We start from the raw sequence: 26,108 nt of genomic DNA, 5'->3' as shown, positions 1-26,108 counted from the left end.
CACTGTTACTGTCACCTCAAAGCAGCTCTCCTACTCTGGTGTCTCTACCCAGCAGTTATGCTGCTTTCAGGGATGTTTTTGACCAGAAGGAGGCCAACCAGCTGCCCCCCCCACTGACCCTATGATTATGCCATTGATTTGATCCCAGGAGCTCCCATTCCTGCCGGGCAGCTGTACTCCATGTCGGAGCTGGAGCTTCGAGCTCTATGGGAGTATTTGGGCACCAATTTGAAGTGGGGTTTTATTTATCCCTCCACCTCCCCTGCGGGTGCCCCAACTCTGCTTGTAAAAAAAAATTGAGGGAGCTCCATCCCATGCATGATTACAGAAACCTAAATGCCATTACCATACATGACAAATACCCCCTCGCTCTAATCCCTGAGATGTTAAGAGTGCCAGGGACAATTCATTCATTTATTTATTTATTTCATTTCTATACCGCCCAATAGCCGAAGCTCTCTGGGCGGTTCACAAAAACTAAAACCAAACAACACACAATAAAACAATTTAAAATATATAGAACATTAAAACCACAAGAGTGCCAGGGACAAGCCAAGATTTTCACCAAATTGGACCTGAGCGGCCCCTATAATCTGATACACATCTGGGAGGGGGACAAATGGAAGACAGCGTTCCATTGCAGGTATGGTGTGTATGAATATTTGGTCATGGCCTTTGGGTTAGCCAATGCTCCAAGCGTATTCTCGTGTTTCATGAATGACATTTTCAGGGATTATTTGGACAAATTCCTCATCATTTACTTAGATGATTTGCTTATTTACTCGCAAGATCCCCAGGGTCATCAACGGCATGTGAAAGCCATTTTACAGCACCTCCGGGAGCACCGCCTATTTGTTAAGCAGGAGAAGTGCACTTTCAATTTGACAACCTTGGACTACCTGGGTTATATGATTTCAGTGGAAGGCATCAAAATGGGTCCTGTGAAAGTCCAAGCCATACTGTCCTGGCAGGCTCCATCAACCAAGAAAGACTTACAAAGATTCCTGGGCTCCTGCCTGGCTGTGCAAAACGTACAGCTCCTCTGACGGACCTCAAAGGCAAGAAATCACCCTTCCACTGGTCTGACTCCACTCAACAGTCTTTTGAAGAGCTGAAGTGAGTGTTTAACTCTGAACCAATTCTTTTACATCCTAATCCACAAAAACCCTTCGTAGTGCGAACAGATGCTTCTGATTTTGCTGTAGGGGCTATACTTTTACAGCTGCGAAAGGAGGGGGAAGAGTTGCAGCCCTGTGCTTACCATTCCTGGAAACTGACCCTTTCGGAGAGAAACTACACCATCTGGGAAAAGGAAGTTTTAGCTATAAAGTTGGTGTTGGAAATGTGCTGGCATCTTCTAGAGGGGGCACAGCACCCAGTTGAAGTTAGAACTGACCATCGAAATCTGGAACACCTCCAGATAGCCAGGGCCATGAATCAATGCCAAATTAGATGGTCCCTTTTTTTTTCACAGTTCAACCTCAAAATCTGCCACATTAGAGACACAGAAAACCAACAAGTGGACACACTCTCCTGTAAGCTGGACTTACAGACAAGGGGTGAGGAGAGCCCCTCCTCCACTCCGATCCTTCCCCCTGAGAGTCTGGCCGCTGGATTTGACCCCCAATCCTGGGTAGAGGTCCTTCGCATGGAACAAGCACAGGATCCTCTTGTTCACAACAAAGTGACGGAGCTGGGTCTGAAGGTTGGAGCTACCAAGCCAACCCCCTTTTCGTTGCAAGGCGGGCTGCTTTACCACTCACAGAGTCTATGTGCCTTCCAAAAGCCTGAGGGAGAAAGTCCTCTGACAGTATCATGACTTGTCCACTGCTGGGCATTTTGCGTTTTCCAAAACATTAGATGGGGTCACTTCGGATTTTTGGTGGCCCCAAGTGTGTCAGGATGTCAAAACCTACGTGGCCTCATGTGACATCTGTCAACTGGCAAAGGACCCCACGGGCAAACCCACTGGATTGCTCTGTCCCCCGCCTATGCACTCGGGCCCCCAGAAACTGCTCTTCCTCGACTTTATCACTGACTTGTCACAGTTGCAAGGTAAGAGCACCATGTTGGTGGTGGAGGACTTACTTTCTAAAATGGCCCATTTTATACTGTGCTCTGGACTGCCCATGGCCAAAGAAATGGCAGAGCTGTTTTTGACCCACGTTTTCTGATTGCATGGCGGGCCAGAGGGGCTAGTTTCGGATCGGGGGGCATTCCCCATTCATGGACCCATTGTGACAGGAGTTACTGACGCTGCTGAATATTGGACTTTCCTCCACTCACCACCCCCAGACGGATGGGCATACCAAGCGCACTAATGCATGCTGGAGCAGTACTTATGCTGCTGTGTAAATTACCGACAGGATAATTGGGTGTCCCTTTTGCCTCTGGCTGAATTTGCTTACAACAATGCGTGTCATGCCTCCACGTGCCAAACCCCATTCTTTGCCAATTTTGGGTACCATCCTAAGACCTTCCCCTCCTTGTTAAGCTCTGCCTCGGTGCCAGCCGCCCATAACTTTTTAGATGAATTGTGCACTGTGCATCACCTTTTTCAAGACAACATTGAGCAGGTGAAAGCAGCGTATAAAGCAACTGCTGACCAGCAGTGGCAACCCGGTCCAGCACTGCTCGTTGGGGATTGGAAGTGGTTGTCAACCTGGAACCTCCCATCTCACACCCCAAGTAAGAACCTGGCAGCCCATTTGACAGAACCTTTCCAAATTACAGTCCAAATCAAACCCGTCGCTTTTAGACTGGCCCTCCCTCCCTGCCTGAAGATGCACCCTGGTTTTCATCGATCTTTGCTTTCCCCAGTGATCTCTGGAGACTTCACACCCCTGCATCCCATTTTGGTGGGGGGAGAGGAGTTTGAAGTCTCTGACATCTTAGACTTGCTCCTTTTTTGGGAGTGGCTGTGATATTTGGTTGGCTGGGAGGGTTATGGACTGGAAGATCGCTCCTGGGAACCATCAGAAGATTTGCATGCCCCCTTGCTGGTCCGCAGTTTCCACCAATGCTACCCCCACAAACCAGGGCCCCGACTGGGAAAGGGAGGGAGGAATTGTGGGAGTGGGGATAATGTCAGGAATGAATCTGAAGATGTGGAGTTGTCTAGTAGCTCAGATTCAGAATGGAAACAGCCAGAACAGGGGGAGGCTCCCTCCCTAATGAGCTCAGCTATGGCAAGGCCTTCTTCCCAAGACCTAAACGCCCCCCCCCTCCTGCTGTATGAGAATCCAGGTTTCAGGGGAGGAGGAGAGTGAGGGGCATGACTTGAGGGATGCTAGGTCCGTCACAGAGCGAAGTGGGAAAAGTTGGACGCGGAGCTCAGATGCTCCACCAGGTTGGCTATGCGTGAAAGCCTACATAGGAGGGAGCCACCATAAGGGAAGGGCATCTCTCTGAAGATAGCCTGGCCGAGAAGTTCTTGTTCAGACTGCTGGCAACATCTCTAACTTCCACTTCTCTATTGATATTTGTAATTGTGCAGATTAGTTGTTTTCATTGTAGTCATAGAGCTTCCTAGAAGTTGCATTTCTAAGGAAGCTGGTCGTTAACTAATAAGGTAGTGTGCCTGAAGCCTGGTATCCTGGAGTGTGTTGACTGAGAAGGGGGAGGACAAAGGATCATGACACTCAGTTTAGCTCCTGGCCAGCAATTAACTCTGCCTCTGAGTTGACTTCCTGTGCTTCCTTGAAGCAGATCTGTTGCCTAGGCTTTGCTTTAGGAGCTCTAATGCAGCATTCCACCCAACCCAGTCTGGCAACTTTCACCCTTCATGTGGTCAGATGGTCTTCCCAGTGCTGGGAAGCATGCATGCCATGTGGCAATGTGACTCTACTTACTGCTTTTTTTCCATTTCTTTGGTCCCAGCCCTGGGTATGAAAAGTGAGCCGTGAAGCCATTATATGTTTGTTTTGTCTTAGTTGTACTTGACGGCTTCATTTGTTTTCTTGACTTCGGAAGGTTCCAAAGGACAGGGCTTGAAAAAGAAAAAACTGCCCTAGACAGAATGGGCAGTGGGTCAGCACTTAACCCCTTTAGTGGTACCTTTTCCAAATGGCTGAGCTTTCTTTCTTTGCCCTTTCACTGTGGAATGCAACACCAGTCCTCTCTGTCTTCCCTACAAATGGTTTGTAAGCCTTGGCAATAGAGAGTCTTGCAGACATTAAAAACAAACAAGAGACAGAAAATCATTAGTAAATCCTGTTTGGTATCTTCTGCACGCCAAGAGAAGACAGCTTAGCTGAGACGCTGGGCAAAACTGATTAATGAAATTGTTTGTCTAAAGAAATAAATATAAATATCCGAGAGCATGTTAATAACAGCGTTTTGCAGCCTGTAAGGTGTTCAAAGAAAATTAGGGCAGACGGCAGCAAATACATTAAAATCGTCTCCCTACACTCCCAAATGAAATTTCTTTGAAAAAGGCAAAGTGGAACATAGTCTGTTCCCCCACCCCTCCCACAGCCATCAGAGACTTCCAACTAAGTCCATAGGCTATTATGCTTTCTTGGGATGCTGTTGGAAAACCACTGACTATAGCTAACCTTTAACAAAATGTGGGTCACAGGAAGCCTGTTGAAAGTCATAACCTGACCTGTTAGGGAGAGGACTGCTTTTATATGTTACATGCCCCCACCCCACCAGGTGGCATTTATGCAGAGGCAGGGGATGTTGTGTGTACAGCCTTTCCCTCTGCCACTCTGTGTTTCTTTCAGGGCTTTTTGTATCTCTGGTTCCATATAAATGATGAACACAAATATTGTCAGTGCGGTGTTGCCTGTCACAGTCTTTCTCACTTTAAAGAGCATGGTTTGTTGGCTTTTTTAGGATCCATTTTTGCAGTATCAAGAGTCTCAATATCCCACGATAAAATGAAATGCTTTTTTTCAACCCCCACTCCAAAAACCAACAAATTTTGTAATAATAATGATGACGAAAGTATCTAATAAATAGAGGGGGCTTCAAGACGGGAAGCACATAGACTTTCTAGCTTCCTGAATGGTATTTTCATCATACCTGCATAGGGATGTAGAGATTTTACTAAATCTATTCCATCTGTGTTTCGTGGATTGTCATGTATCTTTCATTCCATCATCTACTCACTGACAGAATTGGAATATTTGTTACCAGAATTTTGTTCTACTTGCATTAATTCACATTAGCACTAATTCACGTTAGCGCTAATGTGAATTAGCAGTAGTGCACGCATGTCCAAATGTACTTATCTGCATTAGTTAATGTACATTAACTAATGTGGATTTATGCATTCATGCAAGTGTGCATTAGTTCTAATGTGTCCCCCCCCCCCAGTTAAAACCCACTCCCCAAGTCTGCGGAATGTGCGTGATTTGGAAAAAGCTGGTCTGCTGTGGAATCTGAAGGTTGGATTAATAGAAATCCCAAGTCATTTGAATCCTTTGCAGATTTCTCCAACATCCCTATCACTCCATCACACATCTCTTCAGTTCACATGAGGAGTGGGAGAGTGCAAGAAGTCATTATTGTGGCAGTGACTAGGCAGTATTGAATGAGGCTCCATGGCATGTGCTAAAATAGCCTGACCCATCTGCGTTTTTAGCAGTGTGGCGAGTATTTAAGTCAGCCTTCCCCGACCTGGTACCCTCCAGATGTTTGGACGTCAACTCCCATCAGCCCCAGCCAGCATGGCCAATGGTCAGAAATGCATTTGGGGTACTGAAAACTGTCTTTATTATCTGCCACTTCTTTTATATTGGCTGTGGCTTTGTATTTGTTTCATGTGTTTTTAGATTAATGTATGATTTTTTTTTATTGTTACCCACCTTAGGAGTATTCAGCCCAAAGGGAAGGGATACAAATATTTTAAATTAATGAATACAAGATTGCAATTCTCTGTCCCAAGGTTAGGGCAAGATAGGAGTAGCAGCACAGACTGTCAGTGCTAAAACTGCTCCCCTTTGGGAAGGGCAATAGCGCAGTGGTGGATCACCTGCTTTGCATGCAGATGGTCTCAGGTCCAGTCTCCAGCATCTCCAGGTAGGGCTAGGAAAGACTCTGTTGGCAGTCAGTGTAGACGAGGACTGGGAAGCTTAGGCCCAGAGACCAAATCTGGCAGTCCAGGAGGACCACACACTCTTCCCCCGGCTGCACTGCCTTCCCCCCAACCACCAGTTATCTGGTGGTTTTCCAGTTTTTGTGCAGTTTTCCCCCATTCTAAAAGCTACAATAAGCTGGTATATTTTTATATAACTTTATAATTTGGCCTGCACCGTTGTTGCCTTTGGCTCCTTGCCCTTTACCTTCAGCCCCGTGCACCACTGGAATGTGGCCCTTGAGAGCTTCTCTGAAATTGAGTTTTGCCTTAGGACTGAAACAGATTCCCCACCCCCAGTGTAGACAATACTGAGCTAGATAGATCAATCAATAGGCAGCTGCATTTGTTTGCATGAACAAAGTATCTGTTTTCTCTCTGTCACAGTTATTGGCTAAAATATACAGCTGTAGGCCAAGAAGGAGGCATTTTGTAAACTTTAATTAACTTTATATTTGGACTACTATAATTAATTAAGAGCACAGCCCTATGCATATCTATTCAGAAGTAAGCTCAATTAAGTACAATGAGACTTACTGTCAGGTATGCGTGTATAGGATTGCAGCCTAAATGTCCTCTTTCCAGAGGGGTAGCCACATTAGTCTGTTGCAGCAAAAACAACAGTGTCTTATGGCACCTTAACACATTTGTTGTTGCATAAGCTTTAGAGTCCACTTCATCAAATGCATGATGCATGCATCAAATGCAACACTGGGTTGTTATATATATGGTTGTGGGTAATGTCCTCTGGCTCTGAGGTCTATTTAAATGTAAACATCCTGGGCTACAGAAATCAGATTTCAAGCTCTGAAAAGCTTGAGGCTGTGGTTTGACTTGTAAACTAAATGGCTGACCAGATCCCTTGCCTCGCCTGTTCCTTAGGTTTGTGGGTATACTGTAAATTACTTTCATGGAATGGACCAAGCAAAGTAACTATCCATTCTGTATCACCGTGCCTACTGCAAGCAAAAAATGGTTTTTCTGAGACTTTTGCCTGAAGGAGACCCATGAGGATTGAGAATATCGAGAGTCATTCTACAGGACCTGATTCATGAGTGATACTGAGTCTGTAAATTAAAGTTACCCATGCTGTTGACTTGCATGCACCTAAGGCTGCATTTAAATCACACGCCTACATGTACAAGTATTAGCCCACCAGTGCAGCGTGTGCTCAGGCCTTGCTTGGACTCAGACATTTGTGCTCAGGGTGTACTAATACTGCATGCGTAGGGGGTGGTTATTCTGATCTACATGTGGCATGTGTTACCCAGTGTGGTTAAGTTTCTTTCATACACCAAGCATCACTATTAAATCAGGCCATGCAGAATACCAAGGTCACAAAATTACAACACTTCATGCTACAGGTGGAGGATTGTATTTTCATTGTTTCCCCTATATAAAAAAGGTATCTGTGGGTAGCATATGAGCAGATCAGTGGGAGGACCATGCTAAACTTTTCTTGGCTGATGAATTTACTCTGTAACAGTGTAGCTGGGGGAGAATCAGAAAGGTGAGATCATAGAATTCAGCTCAAAGCACGTGGGCCTTTGCTTCTCAAGGCTTCATCTGATGGGCCTGTGTAGAATAACCCATGGTTTATCTGTTTCTGAGAGATGGTGTGTTGAATTGCCACAGCTGAAGCCTTGCTTCCAGGTTGAGAGGAATTTCAAATCTGATTCTTGTGTATCTGATCAAGACATAATGGAACTGAAACGTAAGGCATGTGAAGCATCTCCAAGGAACATTGCGGTCTTGACATGCTCATTCGGAGTGCTCCCTAGGCCGGCTCTGGCAGTTCAGATCCTGCTATCTGCTAAATAGAGTCTCTTCACTTCCTTGATAAGATTCATCCCTAAACAACAAGCATATATTGTACCTCATTTGCAGGCAGTGCTGGTAGCATCTGTTATGGTTATCCTTTCACTTTGTTGATTTCCGTATCACAAACGAAAGGAAATAGTGCTGTCTGTGATTGGGGAAGTGTTTTTCTTTCCAAGCAAGGTGGTTTGGTGTAATTTTGCATAGTTGAAATGTGCAAGTAAAATCTTTCTGGAAATGTTCGGCATCGTGCAGGGCTGTGGGAAGGGGAGTTGGAAAGCAGGTTTCTTCTCAAAAGAAGGAGCTGTGTCTTCAGCAACAGGCTCCATTCAGTGGCCAATTATAATTTCCAGAGGATGAGAAGGAAAGGCAGCTAAAAGAATTAAAAGTGTTTCTGTATGTTTTGAGCAAGTTCTTTTTTCCAAATACGTCAATAGTTGCACAGTCAATAGTTGTTCAAGCTGCAGTACATCTGGCTATGATTTTTTTTTAGCCAGGACTGTAAACTATGGCTATAATCAGATTACTGACATTTACTCTCCTTAGGAGAGCCTAGGGGAAGGAGGGAGAAGGCATAGTTTTACAGATTGCAGAGATTAATTTCCACACTAAAGTTGCTGTATGGCTCTGCTATTATTTATGGGCTGGATGGGAAGCCTGCTGTGCAGGCTATGGGAGTATTACTCATCATGCAGCAAGTGTTACCATCGTGTAGCAGCCCAGATATCACCAGAGTTTTGCACCAGTGTCCATAATACCTGAATTTAGCTGATTTATCAAACTCCACTTTTAGGATGGTGGGACAAGCGAACAAAGGAATTGATAATTATGAATGAAATAATGCTGAATATTTTTTTCCAGGTGATTGGGTCATATATTGTGCCACCATAGTTTGCCAATAATCTAATTGTGTTTTATAGAATACATCACACATGGATGGTTAGTTTTTATGAAAGTGCATTTTCCAGGATTGCTCACTATTAAATTATAACAAACTCTTCAGTGAAGACATCTTGTATGATCTCAAACAAAGCTTCATATGCAGTGTAACATGACTCTTTCCAGTTCATCCCCACCGCTCTTTGTAAAGTCTTGACTCCTTTCTCCTCAACTGGTAGATTGGCAAACAGCACGACTTGAAACCTGCCAAGGTGAATTCACCCCAGCTGCCATGTATGATGGATCGAGAAATCTCCTGTTTTGCTTCTTGCCTGACATATGGCAAGTACCTGCCACATGATACATGGCTGGTGGGCTGTGGTCAGCTTGGATCTCTCAGTGGCACAGACTGTGATACTGGAATGTGCATTCTCACTCTGATGGCTCTGAAGTAGCTAAGCAGATCAAAGCCTGTATTCAGCCTTTAAAGATTATTTTGTTGAAAAATGGTTTCCATTTTTTACCTATTTAGACTTAAAGAAATACAGAGACAACCAGGAAAATTATGCTTAATTTTAATTCTGTGATTCTAATGGGAGTGCACAAGGGCATAGATACCATAATTAGCTCATATCATAATCATAATTACGCAAGTTACTTGGTTATTTTTTTATCGTCATGGTGGTATGTGTGTGCTATAAATGGTTGAGAATCTTTAGAAAATGGACACAAGCAAAATTATTGTGATGGTTGCCTTATTATTTTTATGTAAATCTTTTTTAAATCCTCAAAATAAACTTGGGGGGCAGTCTTAAATATTAGTTAATAATACAAATGGTCATCGTAATTTCACAGCTTCTCTGAGCTCTATGTAATTTTAGGATTACAAGACGTTCGGTCAACCTGTGAATCTCTATGATAGCAGACACTCAAAGCATCTTGGTTGTCTTCCATGTCTGTAGTGTCACTACTGGCATGTAAAACTCCATTTGGGAAAGTCCAATGCATGGCACTGGATGCATCATCTTTAAATACAGTATACCTTGGTCACATCAGTGCTTGTTGCCCTTACAGGAAGAATTACAAATTAGAGCTTCAGTGTCTAATTTTTTAAATTAGAGGTTTGAGGGTCCAGGTCTCTGTGTAGCCAATGAGAGGCACTTGGCATGTGCTCAGATACACACTTGTCTTTATTTTTAATTCACAATTTTCAGGGGTACAGCATGGCATCAACAACAGATTCTGGAACAAAACCCTAGGGAGTGTCAATTTACATTAGGCCCAGGTTTCCCTTCTTTCTTTAAAGTGTTTTTTTCTGTCCTCTTTCATTCAGGAGGAATGCCAAAACTATGTTCGTGTTCTGATTGTTTATGGCAAGAAAGTTTTCACTTGTGGCACCAATGCTTTTTCACCAATGTGTTCCAGCAGACAGGTAAATTATGCCTTTCCTCTTTTGGGATGAGTCAGAGTAGGATAAAAAAGATGGTAGGGAAACAAGATGGGGACTACAAAGGGCTCATTTTCATCTTCATGAGACTAGAGATTATCAAGCAAAGGCAATCAGTGCAAAGTTAGTATCGTTGTAATAGATATGTAGCTTTACTTGAGAAGAGGAGAACTAACAAGAAGGAATATGGTACATTATGTTACAAGGGAGATCAAATGCAGTGATATATGAAATTCTTAAGAACACAGGTTTGTAGTCTGGATGTCCAGGTGTGATATCACCTGTGACCAGGTGTGCTTAAGGATGTATGAGGATTTTGTTTCTGCTGACCAAACATGCAGACATGCCCTATTTGCAACCCAGAACACAAGTGTGAGTAGGAGAACGTGTTCTCCAGAAATGTTTGCAAATTCTCCAGCTGGTGCTAGCATTTGTAAAATATGCACATTTTAATGAGAAAAAAGTTTGCAATTGTGCGACTTTAAAAAGGCACCATTTCATACTTCATTCTATGGGGGAAATTTGTGCAACTTTGGAAATTTGCACAAGATTTTTTTGCGCAACTTTCATATTAGATTGCATTCATTTTGCGTTTGTGCAAAACGAACAGTAATCACAAATTTAAGTGCAAATCAAGGATGGACTAGTGTAAGCTGATGTTCAGAGGATCTTGTGAACTCAAACATTGCTTGTTCACCCATCCCTAGCTGTGCATTTGCACAGCTTAGGCAGGTGCACCAGCTGCACCTGTTCTTGAACACTGCTAATCTGGCCATGGTAACAACAGCTTTAGTTACATTGTGTCTGAATTACTGTAATGAACTCTGTGTAGGGCTGCCTATGAAAAGTGCCCGTAAACTACATTTGGTCCAGAATACACCAGTCAGGCTAATAACATGGGCTAGAGAGCATGTGACTCCCTTATTGAAACAGCTACACTGGCTTCCAAATTTGTTCTGGGTTCAATTCAAAGAGCTGTCAGTGACCTTTTGCAGTTCTGGACCAGGATATCTGAAACTGCATTCTCTTATAGAAACCTACTTGCCTACTAAGTTCTTCAACAGAGGCCTCTTGTGCATCCCAGCTCCCCTAAAAGTAGTCTTCCTGAGTTGGGTCCAGGGAGAGAGCCTTCTCAGTGGCTGTGCTAGGTTGTGGAGCTTCCTCCTGAGGGAGATGCATCTTGCCTTCCCTTTAATGGTCTTCCATTGGATGACTCAGACTTTCCTTAAGAAAGTAGGAGCTTCATGTCAGATTATGTGGGGAGGGCCCGAAATGGGTCAACAATAGTGATTATCTCTTAGCTTCTCTAAGTTAGAGGAGCAGGGCTTGAATGCAAAGCATCTGCAAGGATATCAAGAAAATGAAAGTATTATCATGGACATGAGACAGTTCTATTGACTAATATAGACAGCGAATCAGTGTACAACCTTCCAGTTTGGAACTAGAATCAGCAATGAAATAGATGTCTGCCAGCATCAGTATTCTAGGACTCTAGCAGTAAGAAATCCTCTTTCTGCCCAGTCTCCCCACAGCCTAGAGTCAAGTGCATGGAAGTATTCTGGAAATAGTGAATACTGTTCCATAGTGATAGCAGTTACCTCTGTGCAAGGGTTACTAATTTAATTATCTAGGGTTACTAATTTAATTTACAGGTATGTGGAATGTTGCCAAAACACAAATATATTGCTCAGCCAGATGTGTTATCTGTCAAACTGTTCTCTTCCACCACTTTTTAAATACAGGTAGGAAATCTTAGCAAAATAATTGAGAAAATAAATGGGGTAGCTCGCTGCCCCTACGACCCTCGGCACAACTCGACAGCTGTGATCACATCACAGGGAGAACTGTACGCTGCGACCGTCATTGATTTCTCTGGACGGGATCCAGCTATTTACCGCAGCCTTGGAAACGTCCCACCTCTTAGGACAGCACAATACAACTCCAAGTGGCTTAATGGTAAGAGCACTCTATGGATGAAAGAGCACTAAGACCAGCATGGCAGTCTTGGGAAATGCATCATTTTCTCTTATCTCATAAAAGTCCGCACTGGATATGGGAGAATGGAGCTCACTCCCAGAGGGAACCTGGCAACATTAGTACAGATAAAATGGAACAGAATTAAGATAGATAAAATACCTGAAAGGGAATTGATACAGAACAAATCTCTATCTTTTTTCCCCTGAGAAAACTGGCACACAGGGCAGACTCAGCCAGTAATCAGATTTATACCACTCTTTCCTGGAACTGGATAGAATCCCCTACTGTACTGCTTACATCTCCTTCTTATCCCACTAGCTGTTGCAATAAATCCTATTCCTTTAAAAGCTTGATGGCCATTAGGCCTATATTCCTCCCACCAAAGCAACACAGTGTTCCAGGAATGTTTTCCTTCCTCGCCTTCTGTAATATAGAGCCAGATTTCCACAAGCTTCAGCAGGGAAGGGATGTGAGAAAGCATTTTTGCCACTGCCATTTTGACCTTTTGGGCCCCTGTAACATTGTCATGTAGAAATCCAAACCTGAAAAGATTCCCCTTGCTGTGGAGCTCTTAGAGGAATAGCAGTTCCCTTCCTGGGATGAGTTGGCATCTCCATTTTGTAATAAAGTTTCCGTCTCAGGTTGGGATCTGTAAACTAGGGCTTGAACAAGTAGTGCTTTTGAAATCCATAAGTTACATCCAAGGACAGCAGAACATCCACTGTATAGCTATTATTTACCTAAAATTCATAGTTATTTGCATTCATTGAATGGCCACATTATACCTACCTGCTGACTTGTTCAGGGGCAATGCAGGCTAAAACTTCAAATAAAGAAATGCCACTATGACCCTTTGTAAATAGTGTTCATTTTAATGTACAATTAACCATCTTGGGGGGGCTCTCTGACAGGGTCTTCAGATGAATGAGGTTATAGTGTGCTTCTGTTTACTTTAGTGAATACTGGATTTTGAATATGGATGTTTAGTTTCTGAGAACTTTGGCAAAAAAATAACTTCAGCGGCTTTGGCTGAAATCAGGAGTGGATCCATAGTTTCATACTTGTTATATGCATACACCAACCAACCATGAAGTGCATATTTAGAATTTCCATCCCATTCTTCCTTAGGCTTATGTTATTAAAGTCACCTCAAACCATTCTTACAGCATTTCTGAGGTTCAGGATTCAACAAATCTCTCGGGGAAGGGAGTTCTATAAGTGTTGGGCTGGCCCTAAGAATGCTATTAATGTGCCCTCTTGTTAAACCTTGGCACTCTCACTTGATTTTAATCTCTGGGAGAAGAGTTAGGATCATGATGGATTATAAGGGAGGAGGCAGTTTCTAACATGCATGTATGCCAATTGATATCCCATCACTCAATGAACGGCAGCTTAATCTGTGAATTGCCTCCAATTAACAGGATTGTGTTTTCAATACAGGTAGGAAATCTTTATTTGTTTGTCATCTTTGATCTGTGATGGTTATTTTACAAATGTAAGTCATCACTTGATATTCCAGTCCCTAAGTGATTAATATATTCATGAACTGATTCCAAACTATGTAGCAGGTCCTGAGCCATTTAGGGCTTTGTAAGTCAAAATGAGTCCATTGAATTGAGCCCAAATAATTATGGCAGGGGTGCGCAACTTTTGGCCCACCAGGTGTTTGGCCTACAACTCCTATCATCCCTCACCATTGGCTATGCTGGCTAGGTAGCTGAAGGGAATTGTAGGCCAAAACATCTGGAGGGCCAGAAGTTTCCCACTCCTGAATTCTGGGGAGCAGTGCTTCAAACATTGGTGTAATGTGCCTTCAATGATCCATGTCATCAGGAGACAGGTTGCCATATTGTGCTGCAACGAACCATCTTATCTTGGTCTTGTCCAGATTTGCCTCAGTATGTTTGCCCAAATCTAGTCCTTCACCATGGCCAGACAATTGTTTAACCAGTGAGACAAAGGAACCTGTGTGTGATTGGGGGGAAGGTGGTGTGGGGAGACTTGTCAGACTTGCATGGAACAAATGGAAACCGCTTGAAAGTATTGCTCAGTGCCTGCCATGTTCTGCAGTAAGTTCTGAATTTACTTCTAAACACAAATCTCATAAAATTCAAAGTTTCCTGTGAATATTCTGGTCCAGTGTTGTATAGTTATAAGTACTGTGCTTATTTCTAGTTATCTAGAGATTAGTTCTGAACTCCTGTTCTTCCCATAATATTGTGATTGTTCCAAAGTCTTTTGTCCTGTTATCTGACATTCCTCACTTTTAAGCTACAAGCAACAACTCCCAGCTTTGAGTAGTCATTTTGACATCATAAAACAACCCTATATAGTCAATAGGCTTCTTGTTGTTTTTCTCTTGTGTCAAAATATTATTCGTAGGCTAACCTTTTCCATTTGCTACAGACTCATTCAGAATGTCAGGCTTGGACACCTAAAAGCTACACTTTGGGATGCAGTTCTTGGAGGACTTATTCCTGAGTAGCCCCATTTTAAATTCAGTGAGATTTATCTGGAATTTGAGACTTGAGAATTACATCCCTGATACCGTAGTAATACGTGCAGTTCCAGTTTAATCGAAACTTATTCCTACTGTTGATTAAACTGCCTTGGTCACCCTGTGGGATGACCTCTGCCGGGAGAGGGACAGGGGGAGTGCGACCCTATTGATTCTCCTGGACCTCTCAGCGGCTTTCGATACCATCGACCATGGTATCCTTCTGGATAGGTTGTCTGGGTTGGGAGTAGGAGGCACTGCACTACAATGGTTCCGCTCCTACTTGGATGGCTGATTCCAGAAGGTGGTGCTGGGGGATTACTGCTCTGTGCCATGGCAATTGTGCCATGGGGTTCCACAGGGCTCTATTTTATTCCCCATGCTGTTTAACATCTACATGAAACCGCTGGGGGAGGTTATCCGGAGGTGTGGGCTGAGGTGCCATCAATATGCAGATGACACCCAGCTCTACCTCTCTTTTACATCAAAACCAGGTGAGGCAGTGACTGTTCTGAATCAGTGCCTGGGCACGGTAATGGACTGGATGAGGGCTAATAAACTGAAACTCAATCCAGACAAGACAGAGGTACTGTTAGTGGGTGGTTCGTCTGCCTGGCTAGGTGATATTCAACCTGTTCTGGAGGGGGTTGCACTCCCCTTAAAGGATCAGGTTCGTAGTTTGGGGGTGCTCTTGGATCCAGAACTGTCACTTGAGGCACAGGTGAACTCAGTGGCACGGAGCACTTTTTATCAGCTTAGGGTGGTATACCAACTACGCCCTTATCTGGACAGAGATAGCCTAGCTACAGTTATCCATGCTCTGATAACTTCTCATCTGGATTACTGCAATGCGTTATACGTGGGGCTGCCTTTGAAAACAGTCCGGAAACTTCAGCTGGTCCAAAATAGGGCAGCAAGATTGTTATCAGGGACTGGCCTGCAAGCTCATATTACGCCAGTACTTTTCCAGCTGCACTGGCTGCCAGTCCATTTCTGGGCCCGATTCAAAGTGCTGGTGTTAACATTCAAAGCCCTTAACGGCTTGGGGCCAGGTTACCTGAAGGATCGCCTCCTCCCATATGTGCCTGCCCAGACCTTAAGATCATCATCAGCGGCCCTTCTCCGTGAGCCCCTGCCAAAGGAAGTGAGGCGGGTGGCTACCAGGAGGAGGGCTTTTTCTGCTGTGGCACCCTGGCTCTGGAATGAGCTCCCTGGTGAGGTTCGCCTGGCGCCTACATTGTATTCCTTTCGGCGCCAGGTGAAGACCTTTTTATTTTCCCAGGCATTTTAGCATTTTAGCTTTCTAAATTTTTATCTTTGCTGTTTTAAATCTGTATTTTAAACTCCTGCACTGCTGCTAGGTTTTACTGTGGTTGTATTGTTATATTGTGGTTTTAATGTTCTGTATATTTTAAATTGTTTTATTGTGTGTTGCTTGGATTTAATTTTTGTGAACCGCCCAGAGAGCTTCGGCTATTGGGCGGTATAGAAATGAAATAAATAAATAAAAAAAAATATTTCAGAAAGATTAAAAACAATTTCCTTGAGGAACTGGGCTCTGATGAAGAGTACTTTTGTTTTTTTTCACTCCGCCAACAGAATCCCAACAGGCCCAAGATATAGATAGTAAATACATGGGCAGGTGGTTCATTCACAAATGTAAGTAATAGGCTTAATGGCAAAAGCCAAATGTCAATGGATGATTGTAGAATGCTGAATACAGCAAGATAGTAAACTAGCAGTGGTGCAGAGATGCCTGAAGGTGCACTTTGCTGCAATGCCATCAATATATTTCACAGTGAAGTGGGGCGGGGGGGGAGGAGTATACTTCACGCCTGCGTTAGGTTGAGGAATTTTACAAAATGACTTAAAAGGTTCATTTTGTTCTGGTTTTGATTAACTGAACTGTTTTAGCTCAATGGCTGGCCAATTAATCAATTAGTTGACTGCAAAACAATATTGAGGGTTGGTTTGATGTTCATTTCTCTGAGGCTCACATTGCTGGGAGCTTTCTCTGCTGGAAATTTTCCTTAAACCCTGGTGGATGCAGCTGCCTACAAAGTAACATATCTCTTAATACCTCCAGGGGTTTTCCATGTGTCGTCATTCAGTACAATCCCAACAGGCAAGCAAATAACTCGACTTGCATTCTTTTTCACTGTACCCTTTAGCCTGTATACCTGCCCTAAAGCAGCTGCCTGTGTGGTCTGTAAACCGAGTCTCCAGCACACATCTCCGTGCACACAGTACACATGTACAGCATGCACCCAAGCAGCAGAGAATGATGGAAGAGGTGGAAACAGGCGGGGAGGAGTTGGTCCAAGCCCCGAAGTAGCAATGTGAATTAATTTCAAAAACTTTTCTCTGAAAGTATCAGTTTGCACAATAATCACTGCTGTGTGCTGCTTTAAATATTTATGCATCAAGTTCCGTTCCTCCACTATCAGGAAGGAGCGGATCTGCAGTTCAGTCTCCCAGGGCTAGCACATGGGAACAGAAAGCTGGCATCTGCTCCCTTCAGCTGAAATGGAGTTCATTGTCATTATTGCCAGAAGCCAGTGCTTTGATTCTGTATAGAGAACCCCAGCTCTAGGTGTGTGGAAAACATAGGGGAGATCTGTGAACTGCAAGAACATAAGAGCAGACATACCGTGCCAAATCAGTGGTCTGAGGTCCTTGTATCTGACAGTGACCCATAGTAGATGCAGTGGAGGAAATCGACAGGACCCTGGGAAAAGGACAGAGTATGCCGTTCCCTGTAATTTAATCACAATATCGATCAGCCTCTGTCCTTGGGACAATGTGACTTAAATGAGGATGGACAGCCCGGCTATTTTAGCCAATAGCAATTGATGTTCTGACTCCTGCTCCTCCCAGTTTTGTTTTTCGAAGTATTTATATTATTGACAGTCACTACAGCTCATACTAGTCAAGCCTGATACGCAAACAGCAGGTGAGGTGATAAAACTGTTCCTGGACTATACATCATTTCAGACTGTGGGTGAAGAATCACATAATTGAATGCCCTCCCATTAAAAAAACAAATGCCTTACCCATAAAAGACTAGATGTCAGGAATAATGGATTGCAACATGATTAAGCAATTAATAAACTCTCATGAACAGGCTTTAAAAAATATTTATTGATTATATTTGCGTGTGGAAGTATCCTTTCTTTACTTTGTCTTTAGATTATGCATGTATGTATCATAGCAGGCATCATCTTAGAAGAGGCATTCCATGCATGTACTAGTTCACACATGCATGTACATATCTCAGTCACGTAACAAGATGATTTGAAACTGAATATGTGAACTGACTACATTCGGAAAGCACTGTGTTCAGGATAATGGTGAGGAGATGTTGAATCTCTGTCTTTGGTGTTTTGACCTGTGTTGGCTTCTTCATACAAGTGAGCCATCCCTCAATGCTGTAGCCATCAAATTATGAATGTGCTTATAAGAACCAGCCCATAGTGTGCTTCTGTTGCTTAGAAAGAGGCTTGTTTTCCTCTTTCTCATCTCCCTCTTGAACTTCTATTCCCACATCCTGTGTAAATCCCAGTCTTTCTATGTAAATCTCACTGTGTTTTATTGCTTAATTTTTCTCCAGAGCCCAACTTCATCGCTGCCTATGACATTGGTTTGTTTACTTACTTCTTTTTCCGTGAGAATGCTGTAGAACATGACTGTGGAAAAACCGTCTATTCTCGTGTGGCAAGGGTTTGCAAAAATGACATTGGGGGGAGATTTTTGTTGGAGGACACATGGACAACATTCACGAAGGCTCGGCTGAATTGCTCCCGCTCTGGAGAAATCCCTTTTTACTACAATGAACTGCAAAGCACTTTTTATCTTCCTGAACAAGATTTGATCTATGGAGTGTTCACTACCAATGTGTGAGTTTGTTGTTTTTCTTGCTCCCTGTTTAGTTCTACTGCCTCTCTCCTTTTTCTAGTAATGGGACTTTTTCTTATGGTGAGCAAATGGGACTCAGGTAAAGAGGATGTGCAGAAACCCACAAATTCAAAGAGGCAGAACTCCATTTCAATTTTTAATTAAAAATCACACACCATGACCTCTGGGACACAAGAATAGTAAGGTACCTAGTAGTGATGGGCAGACATGCAGTGTTTGAGTTTGTTGAGGTTATACAAATCCTTCCTTGAAACTCATTTCACCTTGTTTATGTTCGCAAAAATAAGTGTCTTTTTTATCAGTAAAAATGCACATTTTAATTGGAAAAAATGTGCATTTTTTAAAAAACAAACGAACAATTTTTCCCAATTTAAAAAATATGCTTTTTTCTTATCAAAAATGCACATTTCGCCCATAGGTTAAAGTGTGAAAACGCGGATTTTGGGTGGATTTTTTTGCACAACTGTGCACTTTTGAATGCTAACGCAAGTTTGGGAAATTGCAAACAAGTTTGGGCTCTGGATAGGGGTGAATGCTCCTTCCTTGTTCTCCTCGACCTCTCAGCGGCTTTCGATACCGTTGACCACGATATCCTCCTGGACCGCCTGGAGGGGTTGGGCATTGGGGACACTGTATTGCGGTGGTTCCGGTCCTTCCTCTCCGGCAGGTACCAGAGGGTAGCACCGGGAGAGGAAGTTTCGGACCCGTGGCCACTTACTTGTGGGGTGCCACAGGGTCCATCCTCTCCCCGATGCTATTTAACATCTATGTGAAGCCACTGGGGGCTATCATCAGGAGGTTTGGGGTGCAGTGTCATCAATATGCGGATGACACGCAGCTCTACCTCTCGTTTAAATCTTCACCAAGGTTGGCCGTAGAATCCCTGTCCAAATGTCTGGAGACAGTGAGTGGCTGGATGGGGAGGAATAGGCTGAAGCTGAACCCTGACAAGACCAAGGTACTTTTGGTGGGAGACAAGAGGAGGCTGGGGGATGTTGACCTGGTGTTGAATGGGGTACGGCTACCCTTGAAAGACCAGGTCCGCAGCCTGGGGGTCATTTTGGACTCCCAGCTGTCCATGGAGGCTCAGGTGTCAGCTGTGAGCCGGACAGCGCTGTATCAACTCCATCTGATACGGCGGCTGCGCCCCTTCCTTCCCGACCATCTGCTCCCATCGGTAGTACATGCCCTGGTCTCCTCTCGTTTAGACTACTGTAATGCGCTCTACGTGGGGTTATCCTTGAAGACGGTTCGGAAACTGCAGCTGGTACAAAACGCGGCAGCTCGCCTGATTAAAGGCAGCCGCCGGCGAGATCACATCACTCCAGTGCTGAAGGAGTTGCACTGGTTACCAGTTGTTTTCCAGGCCAAATTCAAGGTGTTGGTTTTGACCTTTAAAACCCTATATGGTTCCGGCCCAGCCTATCCTAAGGAGCGCCTCCAGCAGCACCAGACAGGCCGCTTAACAAGATCAGCCTCAGATGGCCTTCTCTCTGTCCCATCAGCCAGGACAGCTAGACTGGTGGGGACGAGGGAGAGGGCCTTTTCTGTGGTGGCCCCCACTCTGTGGAACTCCCTCCCTAGGGAACTCCGTCATGCCCCCTCTTTAATGAGCTTCCGTCGTGCATTAAAAACGTTGTTGTTCAGGCAGGCATTTGGGGTGGGTTAGGGTATTTTAGAAAATGTTTTTATTGTAGAATTGTATTGTTTTAAACTGTTTTTATTGTATGTTGTACATCGCCCAGAGTGGCTGGGTGACCAGCCAGATGTGTGATTAATACATTTAATAATAAATAAATAATAAATAAATGGCGTTCGTGCTCGCATTGGGGGTTGCAAACAGGACATGTTCGTATGATTTGCGAACAGGAACAAAATTCTTGTATGTCCCTAGTACCTCATGGTAGATTTTTTTTTCTTTTTCTATTTAATTATTTCAATTGGTAGTAGCAGTGTACCCTGTTTAGAACAATATATTTCTAGTATGGACTTTGAAAATTCAAGGGGGATGGGTGGAAGGACAGGGCAGACAGAAGAAGGAGACATGTCTTCTTTCCCTTTGCACCCATGCTTACAATCCCCTCTCCCCAATCCTGATGTCTCCCTGAGTGATCTGATAGTATTGGCTGCTTGACCTAATGGCATTTCAAACATGGAAATCCCTCTTTTAAGCAAGATTGCTTCAAGGGCAGATGAAGGAACTATGTGAAACTGCAGTTGGGGAAAAGGAGGAATTTCTCCCTTGTCCTTCTCCCTGTTAGTGTATGCCTCTATGAGGTCAGCAAGCTAACATATGCAGTGTGTTAGTCTTTCAACCTGCGTTTAATCTGGGAACTATCTAGGCAATGATCATTGAGATTTTTAACAACTGCAAATTGTCTGCTATTCTTGGCCAAATATGAGCACTTGTAGACTGGTTTGAAGGCCTTGTCACCTGAATGCCACCAACCACTGTATTTGTGCAGAGAGCAAGGACTCTGAGGAGAGATCCTCCCCAACCTCCAGTTAATGACTGTACTATAACCTCAACTACTAGGAGATTCAAGGGCCTTGAGACTAAGCACTCAGATGCCAGTAATGAGACTTATAGGGGGGTTGGAGTCGAGGAAGTTAATCTTTCCCTGCACAGAAACACATACTATTTTCTACCCACCAATTAGCCTCTTCAACTGTCTTCTGAACAAATGGCAAATATCTAATAGAATAAATATTTTTATTCTTAAACACTTGCAGTCTTCCCTGAAATATTCCAGTTCCAAGAATGGCTTGGAATTTTTTTTCTATTATCCAACTGAAAGGCTGCATTCAGACGTCAAGATCACCATGGTTTATTGTGAAGGGAACAAGGCTTGCATACCCCCTCCTCTCTTCCAGAGAAGGAGTTCAGAAGCTTTTGCTTCTGTTTTTGATTAAACACATATTGCATCTGAACCCTAAACTGATGTTAATTTTAACTATGGCTTATTTGAAACAAACCAATTCCATAACCCTTGGTTTGTTTCAGACAAATCATAGTTAAGATTAACTACAGTTTGTCAAGTTCAGAAGAAACGGCAAGCTGTGGATAATCAAAATCAGAAGCTAAAACTTCCAAACTCCCTCTCACTGCTGTACCAGAGGAGGAGAGGGGAGGGAACACATGCATCCAAGGCTCAATGTAGCTTAATGCCTTCAAAATAAACCATGGTTTATTATGATGTCTGAAAGAAACAATAGAGAGATTAGGTTGAGGAAGTTACAGCACCTCAATGGAACATTGTTTCCAAAGGAACATCAGCAAATAAGCAAAGTTTTACACTAGTGTCTTGTAAACCTAAGATTAGATCTGTAAACTCTAATAATTGTAAGGCAAAATAGGTGGTTCCTCATTTCATTTTATTCCTTCGCTATTTTTTAGCTGCAGCATCTCCCCACATCATACAGTTTGTGATACTTATATTAGCACATTCTTCAGTCTATATATAGACATCATATTTAACCAGTCCAGAAAAAGACATAATTCAATGTTCCTGCACACATTATTGGTGCATCTAAGGATTTCTCTCTAAACTATATGTAAGCCTTCCCTTGCTAACAGGGACTTAGGCATCTATGGCTGCAATGCTAGGCACACTTACCTGGGAGCAATCCTCATAGAACACAGTGGGACTTAGTTCTCAGTCAACATGCATAGGATTGTGCTGTTAGTATCAGTAGAAAAAAGTCAGCAGAAAAAAAGATGGCAGCTCCAATCTTAGACCAAGGCACGCAGGAGGGAAGCCTCAAAAGTTGCTAGAGAAAAGTGTTTATTATGCCTAATGTTTCGAGTATAACATGCTGTTTGTCAGAGGCAGTAGACACTTCTTGTCTCCTGCACATGCTTTCCCAAGAGCATCTGAAGTGACTACTGCCTCTGATTAAGATTATGTTATATTCAATACATGTTAGACGTTATAAGCAATTGGACTGTATTTGCAAATAAAGAATATGATTTTCTTTAGTACCTTTTGAGGTTGTCTTCCTTTATTTAATTTCTTTTAATGTCCTAGTCCATACCAATGCTTCTTCTTCATGGTGTTGCTGCGATCCCACACATGAGTTCTATACCTGTGCAAGGCCTGTTTTGGAAGCTAGACTAGAGTTCTGAAGGGCATCTTGCTGTCACCCTCCAGTCGCATGCTCAAAGTGGTATGGCTCCCATCTTTCCATTCAGTTCCATTCTGACCGCCACAGTAGGAACGTGTAAGAACACTGCTTAGACTTACATATAAACAAAATGTTTTTGTTTGTGTATGTATTTATTCCATCTGTCCTCTTAGTGTTAATTCAGTTTTGCCATTTGTTTGCTTTGCAGTTTTACTTCCTTTTGGTGTGAGTTTTCCCTCAGGCATCTTTGCTGGATGCCTCAGGCACAGCAGGCTACCCATTTCTGCAAGTGTTCACCTTGCAGGGGCAAGTTGCTAACTTCTGATGACCACACCCTTTGCCCTCTGTGGTTAGGGAAAAGCCATCCCATGGATGGCATCAAGCCTTCATGGGACAGATGAGGATAGATGGGATGTCCTGTCTGAAGGTCCTCCTTTGAGAGTGGACTCTGGGGGTCATGGATTTGGGTACACCAAGATCCAGGCCTTCAGTGCTCTGTTGTGCATCAGCACCTTCCATGGGCCTGTTAAGGGAACAGATGGTTGTGGTTTCTTCTGGCTCTGCCAAGACACTGTCTTCAGAGGAAGTGTGTGGTGTTTCATCAGAGGCTGCTTTGACATTTCAGCTCCTGCAATGTTGGGGCCCCCTGCCTCCGACCCTAGCTGTAAAGGTCTCTCTCTTATAAACTTATCATGGTGCATCTCATTCAGAGATTCTTGGGTCTCCTGGGAGCCACCACAGCAGTTAACCCAGTTGTACAACTGTACAGGAGACTAATACAACCCTGGCCTAACCAGAATGTCTCCGACCTTCTGGATCCTCAGTCCATGCTGTTGGCCTTACCTTCCAGGGTAAGCAGGTACCTGAGGTAGTGAGCTGATTCTCACAACTCTCTCTGAGGGATCCATTTCTCTTGATGTATTCCATTCATAATGTTAACGGTTGGGGAGCAAACTGTGGGGGCCTTCACGATGCCCCCTGGTCTCCTGTGGAGAGAGAAATCTATATAAATGCACTAGAATTGTTAAGAACATAAGAAGAGCCATGCTAGATCAGACCAAGGGTCCATCCAGTCCAGCATTCTGTTCACACAGTGGCCAACCAGCTGTTGACGGGAAATTCACAAGCATCCGGATCCTTGCCCGATTACATCCCTTGTAAATGCATTCAGCCAAACTCATTTATAAGCTCCTATTCAGATCTTCATGCTCAGTGTATGAAGTTCTGTGACATAGCCACTAGGGCGGTATGTGTGTGCTTATACACTCCCATCTCCACTTTAGCTGTACCCAGTTTGGAGAAAAACGTCTGCACAGAGCTACTGTTTGCTCCTTAACTTCCAAATAAGCATGCATAGGTTTGGGCTGTTAGTCATAGATGACTATGGTTCTTGATTGCAGCATTTATATTTTACTAGAATATCAGAATTCAGTTTTGGGATTTTTACATTTAATTATGAACTAAGAGAAGAAAATCTGATTAGTTGCAAAATAGGACAGTGCTGTCTAGACACCATATTATGGAACCTTCCTACTGTAATCATCAGAATTATCCACTTGAAGAGGAGAGGATTTCTTAAAAGTATAATTATCTGGAAAAAACGCTCTTAGTGTAGCAATATCTGACTTACCTTTGGCAGAATGGAAGAATTGTCATCAGAGAATTGGCCCTGATAATACGCCACAGTAAGCTTGTGCTAAAGTACCTACTCATGCAAGTGACTTGTGTGAGCACTGTAACAAGGAAGCCATGAATTTATGCAAGATCACAGCTCTTATTTTTTGACTTGTGATACCTACACTGCAGTGCTGATGCAAGAAGTCTGCGTGACCATTTTTTTAGTGCATGTGGCTCCTGATAGTCAGGGCCAAACTGCACACAAAGGCAGTAGACTTGTGGCTTTAATGTGGGCCTGCCATGATGAAATGTAAAGCAGGGAGTGGGGATGCAATTTAAAATGCAGACAGCAGGAGCTGAACCCTCCCATCTACCATTGTTACCCTTTAGCTGCTTTGGAGTCTAGCTGTGGAGAAAATTATCTTGGGGCTTATATTGCCAAAACCAATGGCCGATGGGAGATTTTGATCACTAATTTTAAAAAAGGAGCCCAAAGCAGAAAGCGTAATGGTAATATTCCTAATGAGAATATCATGGCTGCATTTGGACAATCATATCTCAGCTTAAACTGTGTGTCTCTGCACGCAGCCATTTTTCTCCTCATATGAGTGACTGAACAAGGCAGGAAGTCTTCACTTTAGTTTCCTATTTTGTCCAAACCAGGAAACTGGTAAATGGCTTCAGAACAAGCCAAGGTATGAAGCCATGGTTAGAAGTTGGTTTCATATCTTGGCTTGTTCCAAAACTATTAACCGTTTTTCAGTTCAGACTGTAGTTAACCAAAGACTTCCTGACTTGTTTGCCAGCTTGCACAAAGGGAGGAGTGAAGTGGGTGTGTATGAGGTCACAAATATTGTCCCTATCTTGGTTTATTACACTGAGATATGACTGTCGGGACACAGACAGTACTCCAGTTCTGTCATATTCTGTGTCTTTCTGAGCTTAATGTTTCATCCAGCCCTGGTGACTTATGAATAGAATGATTCTTCCATTATTTGGTGTATATGAAGAATCTAATGTGGTTTTCCTCATCTCACCCTGTACTTGTTTAGACTGCTGTCTTGCTAGTGGGGGAAAAAGAAGCGAATATGCAATTACTCCTTCTCTTTTTCTTTTTACCTAGCAAGAAAAAAGCATTATGTAACTCCTTTAGAAGTCAATAGACAAATTATTATTGGTAATAGCTAAAGTTGGATCAAATAGAGCTTTGTGCAATGACACAGTGTTCTTTCAAGTATTCAAGGGAGGGAAAATGCTCCAATTTGTCAGCCAACTAGACAAATAATGGTAATTATTCTTTTAACTTCTATCAGGACTTGTGTCATGGTGCATGCTTTCTGCATAAAAAGTAAGTCTTATGTTCTCTCCAGTAATATGACTGATGCATAAAGGATGCCTTATTTTTTTTTTATCTTAAAGCACATTTACTCCTAAAGGAGGAGAAAAATATATGTCTATACCCAAATCTTGAACTTTCTAATTTAATGGGGTCAGGAGCAATTTTCCAAAAAAATGGGCATCAGCCAGCATGGTGCACTTCATTGTGGAAAAACGTGTTATATTCTGATTTATTGTTCATTGTTGTGTAATGCGGAGCTAAGTCAGCAGGAAAGATGGCTATTTAAGGAAGCAACTTATGAAATATTTAAGCAGTTGTTATTAAAGTTTTCAGTTGGGTCGCTGAAACCCCATTTAAAAGCCTTTGTACTTGACCCATTTTCTCAATACACTGACTTAATCATTGGTGGGCT

The 26,108-nt window shown here is 43.2% G+C and overlaps 1 protein-coding gene across 2 annotated transcripts in view; it reads left to right on the top strand.

The window, feature by feature from the left end:
- SEMA5B (semaphorin 5B) overlaps positions 1–26,108 on the top strand; it is a 511,039-nt gene that overhangs the window by 374,835 nt on the left and 110,096 nt on the right. For both annotated transcript variants that reach the window (XM_084807291.1, XM_084807299.1), the window contains 3 exons: positions 10,113–10,211; positions 11,969–12,182; positions 18,311–18,596. In XM_084807291.1, the coding sequence (XP_084663417.1) occupies positions 10,113–10,211; positions 11,969–12,182; positions 18,311–18,596 (599 nt within the window). The remainder of the gene's footprint in view (positions 1–10,112; positions 10,212–11,968; positions 12,183–18,310; positions 18,597–26,108) is intronic.

The sequence above is a fragment of the Heloderma suspectum genome, chromosome 1 (genome assembly GCF_057233095.1).
Source record: "Heloderma suspectum isolate Gila_16-S chromosome 1, 16-S_ref, whole genome shotgun sequence".
Taxonomy (NCBI): Eukaryota; Metazoa; Chordata; class Lepidosauria; order Squamata; family Helodermatidae; genus Heloderma; species Heloderma suspectum.
This window is presented reverse-complemented; position numbering and strand designations above follow the sequence as displayed.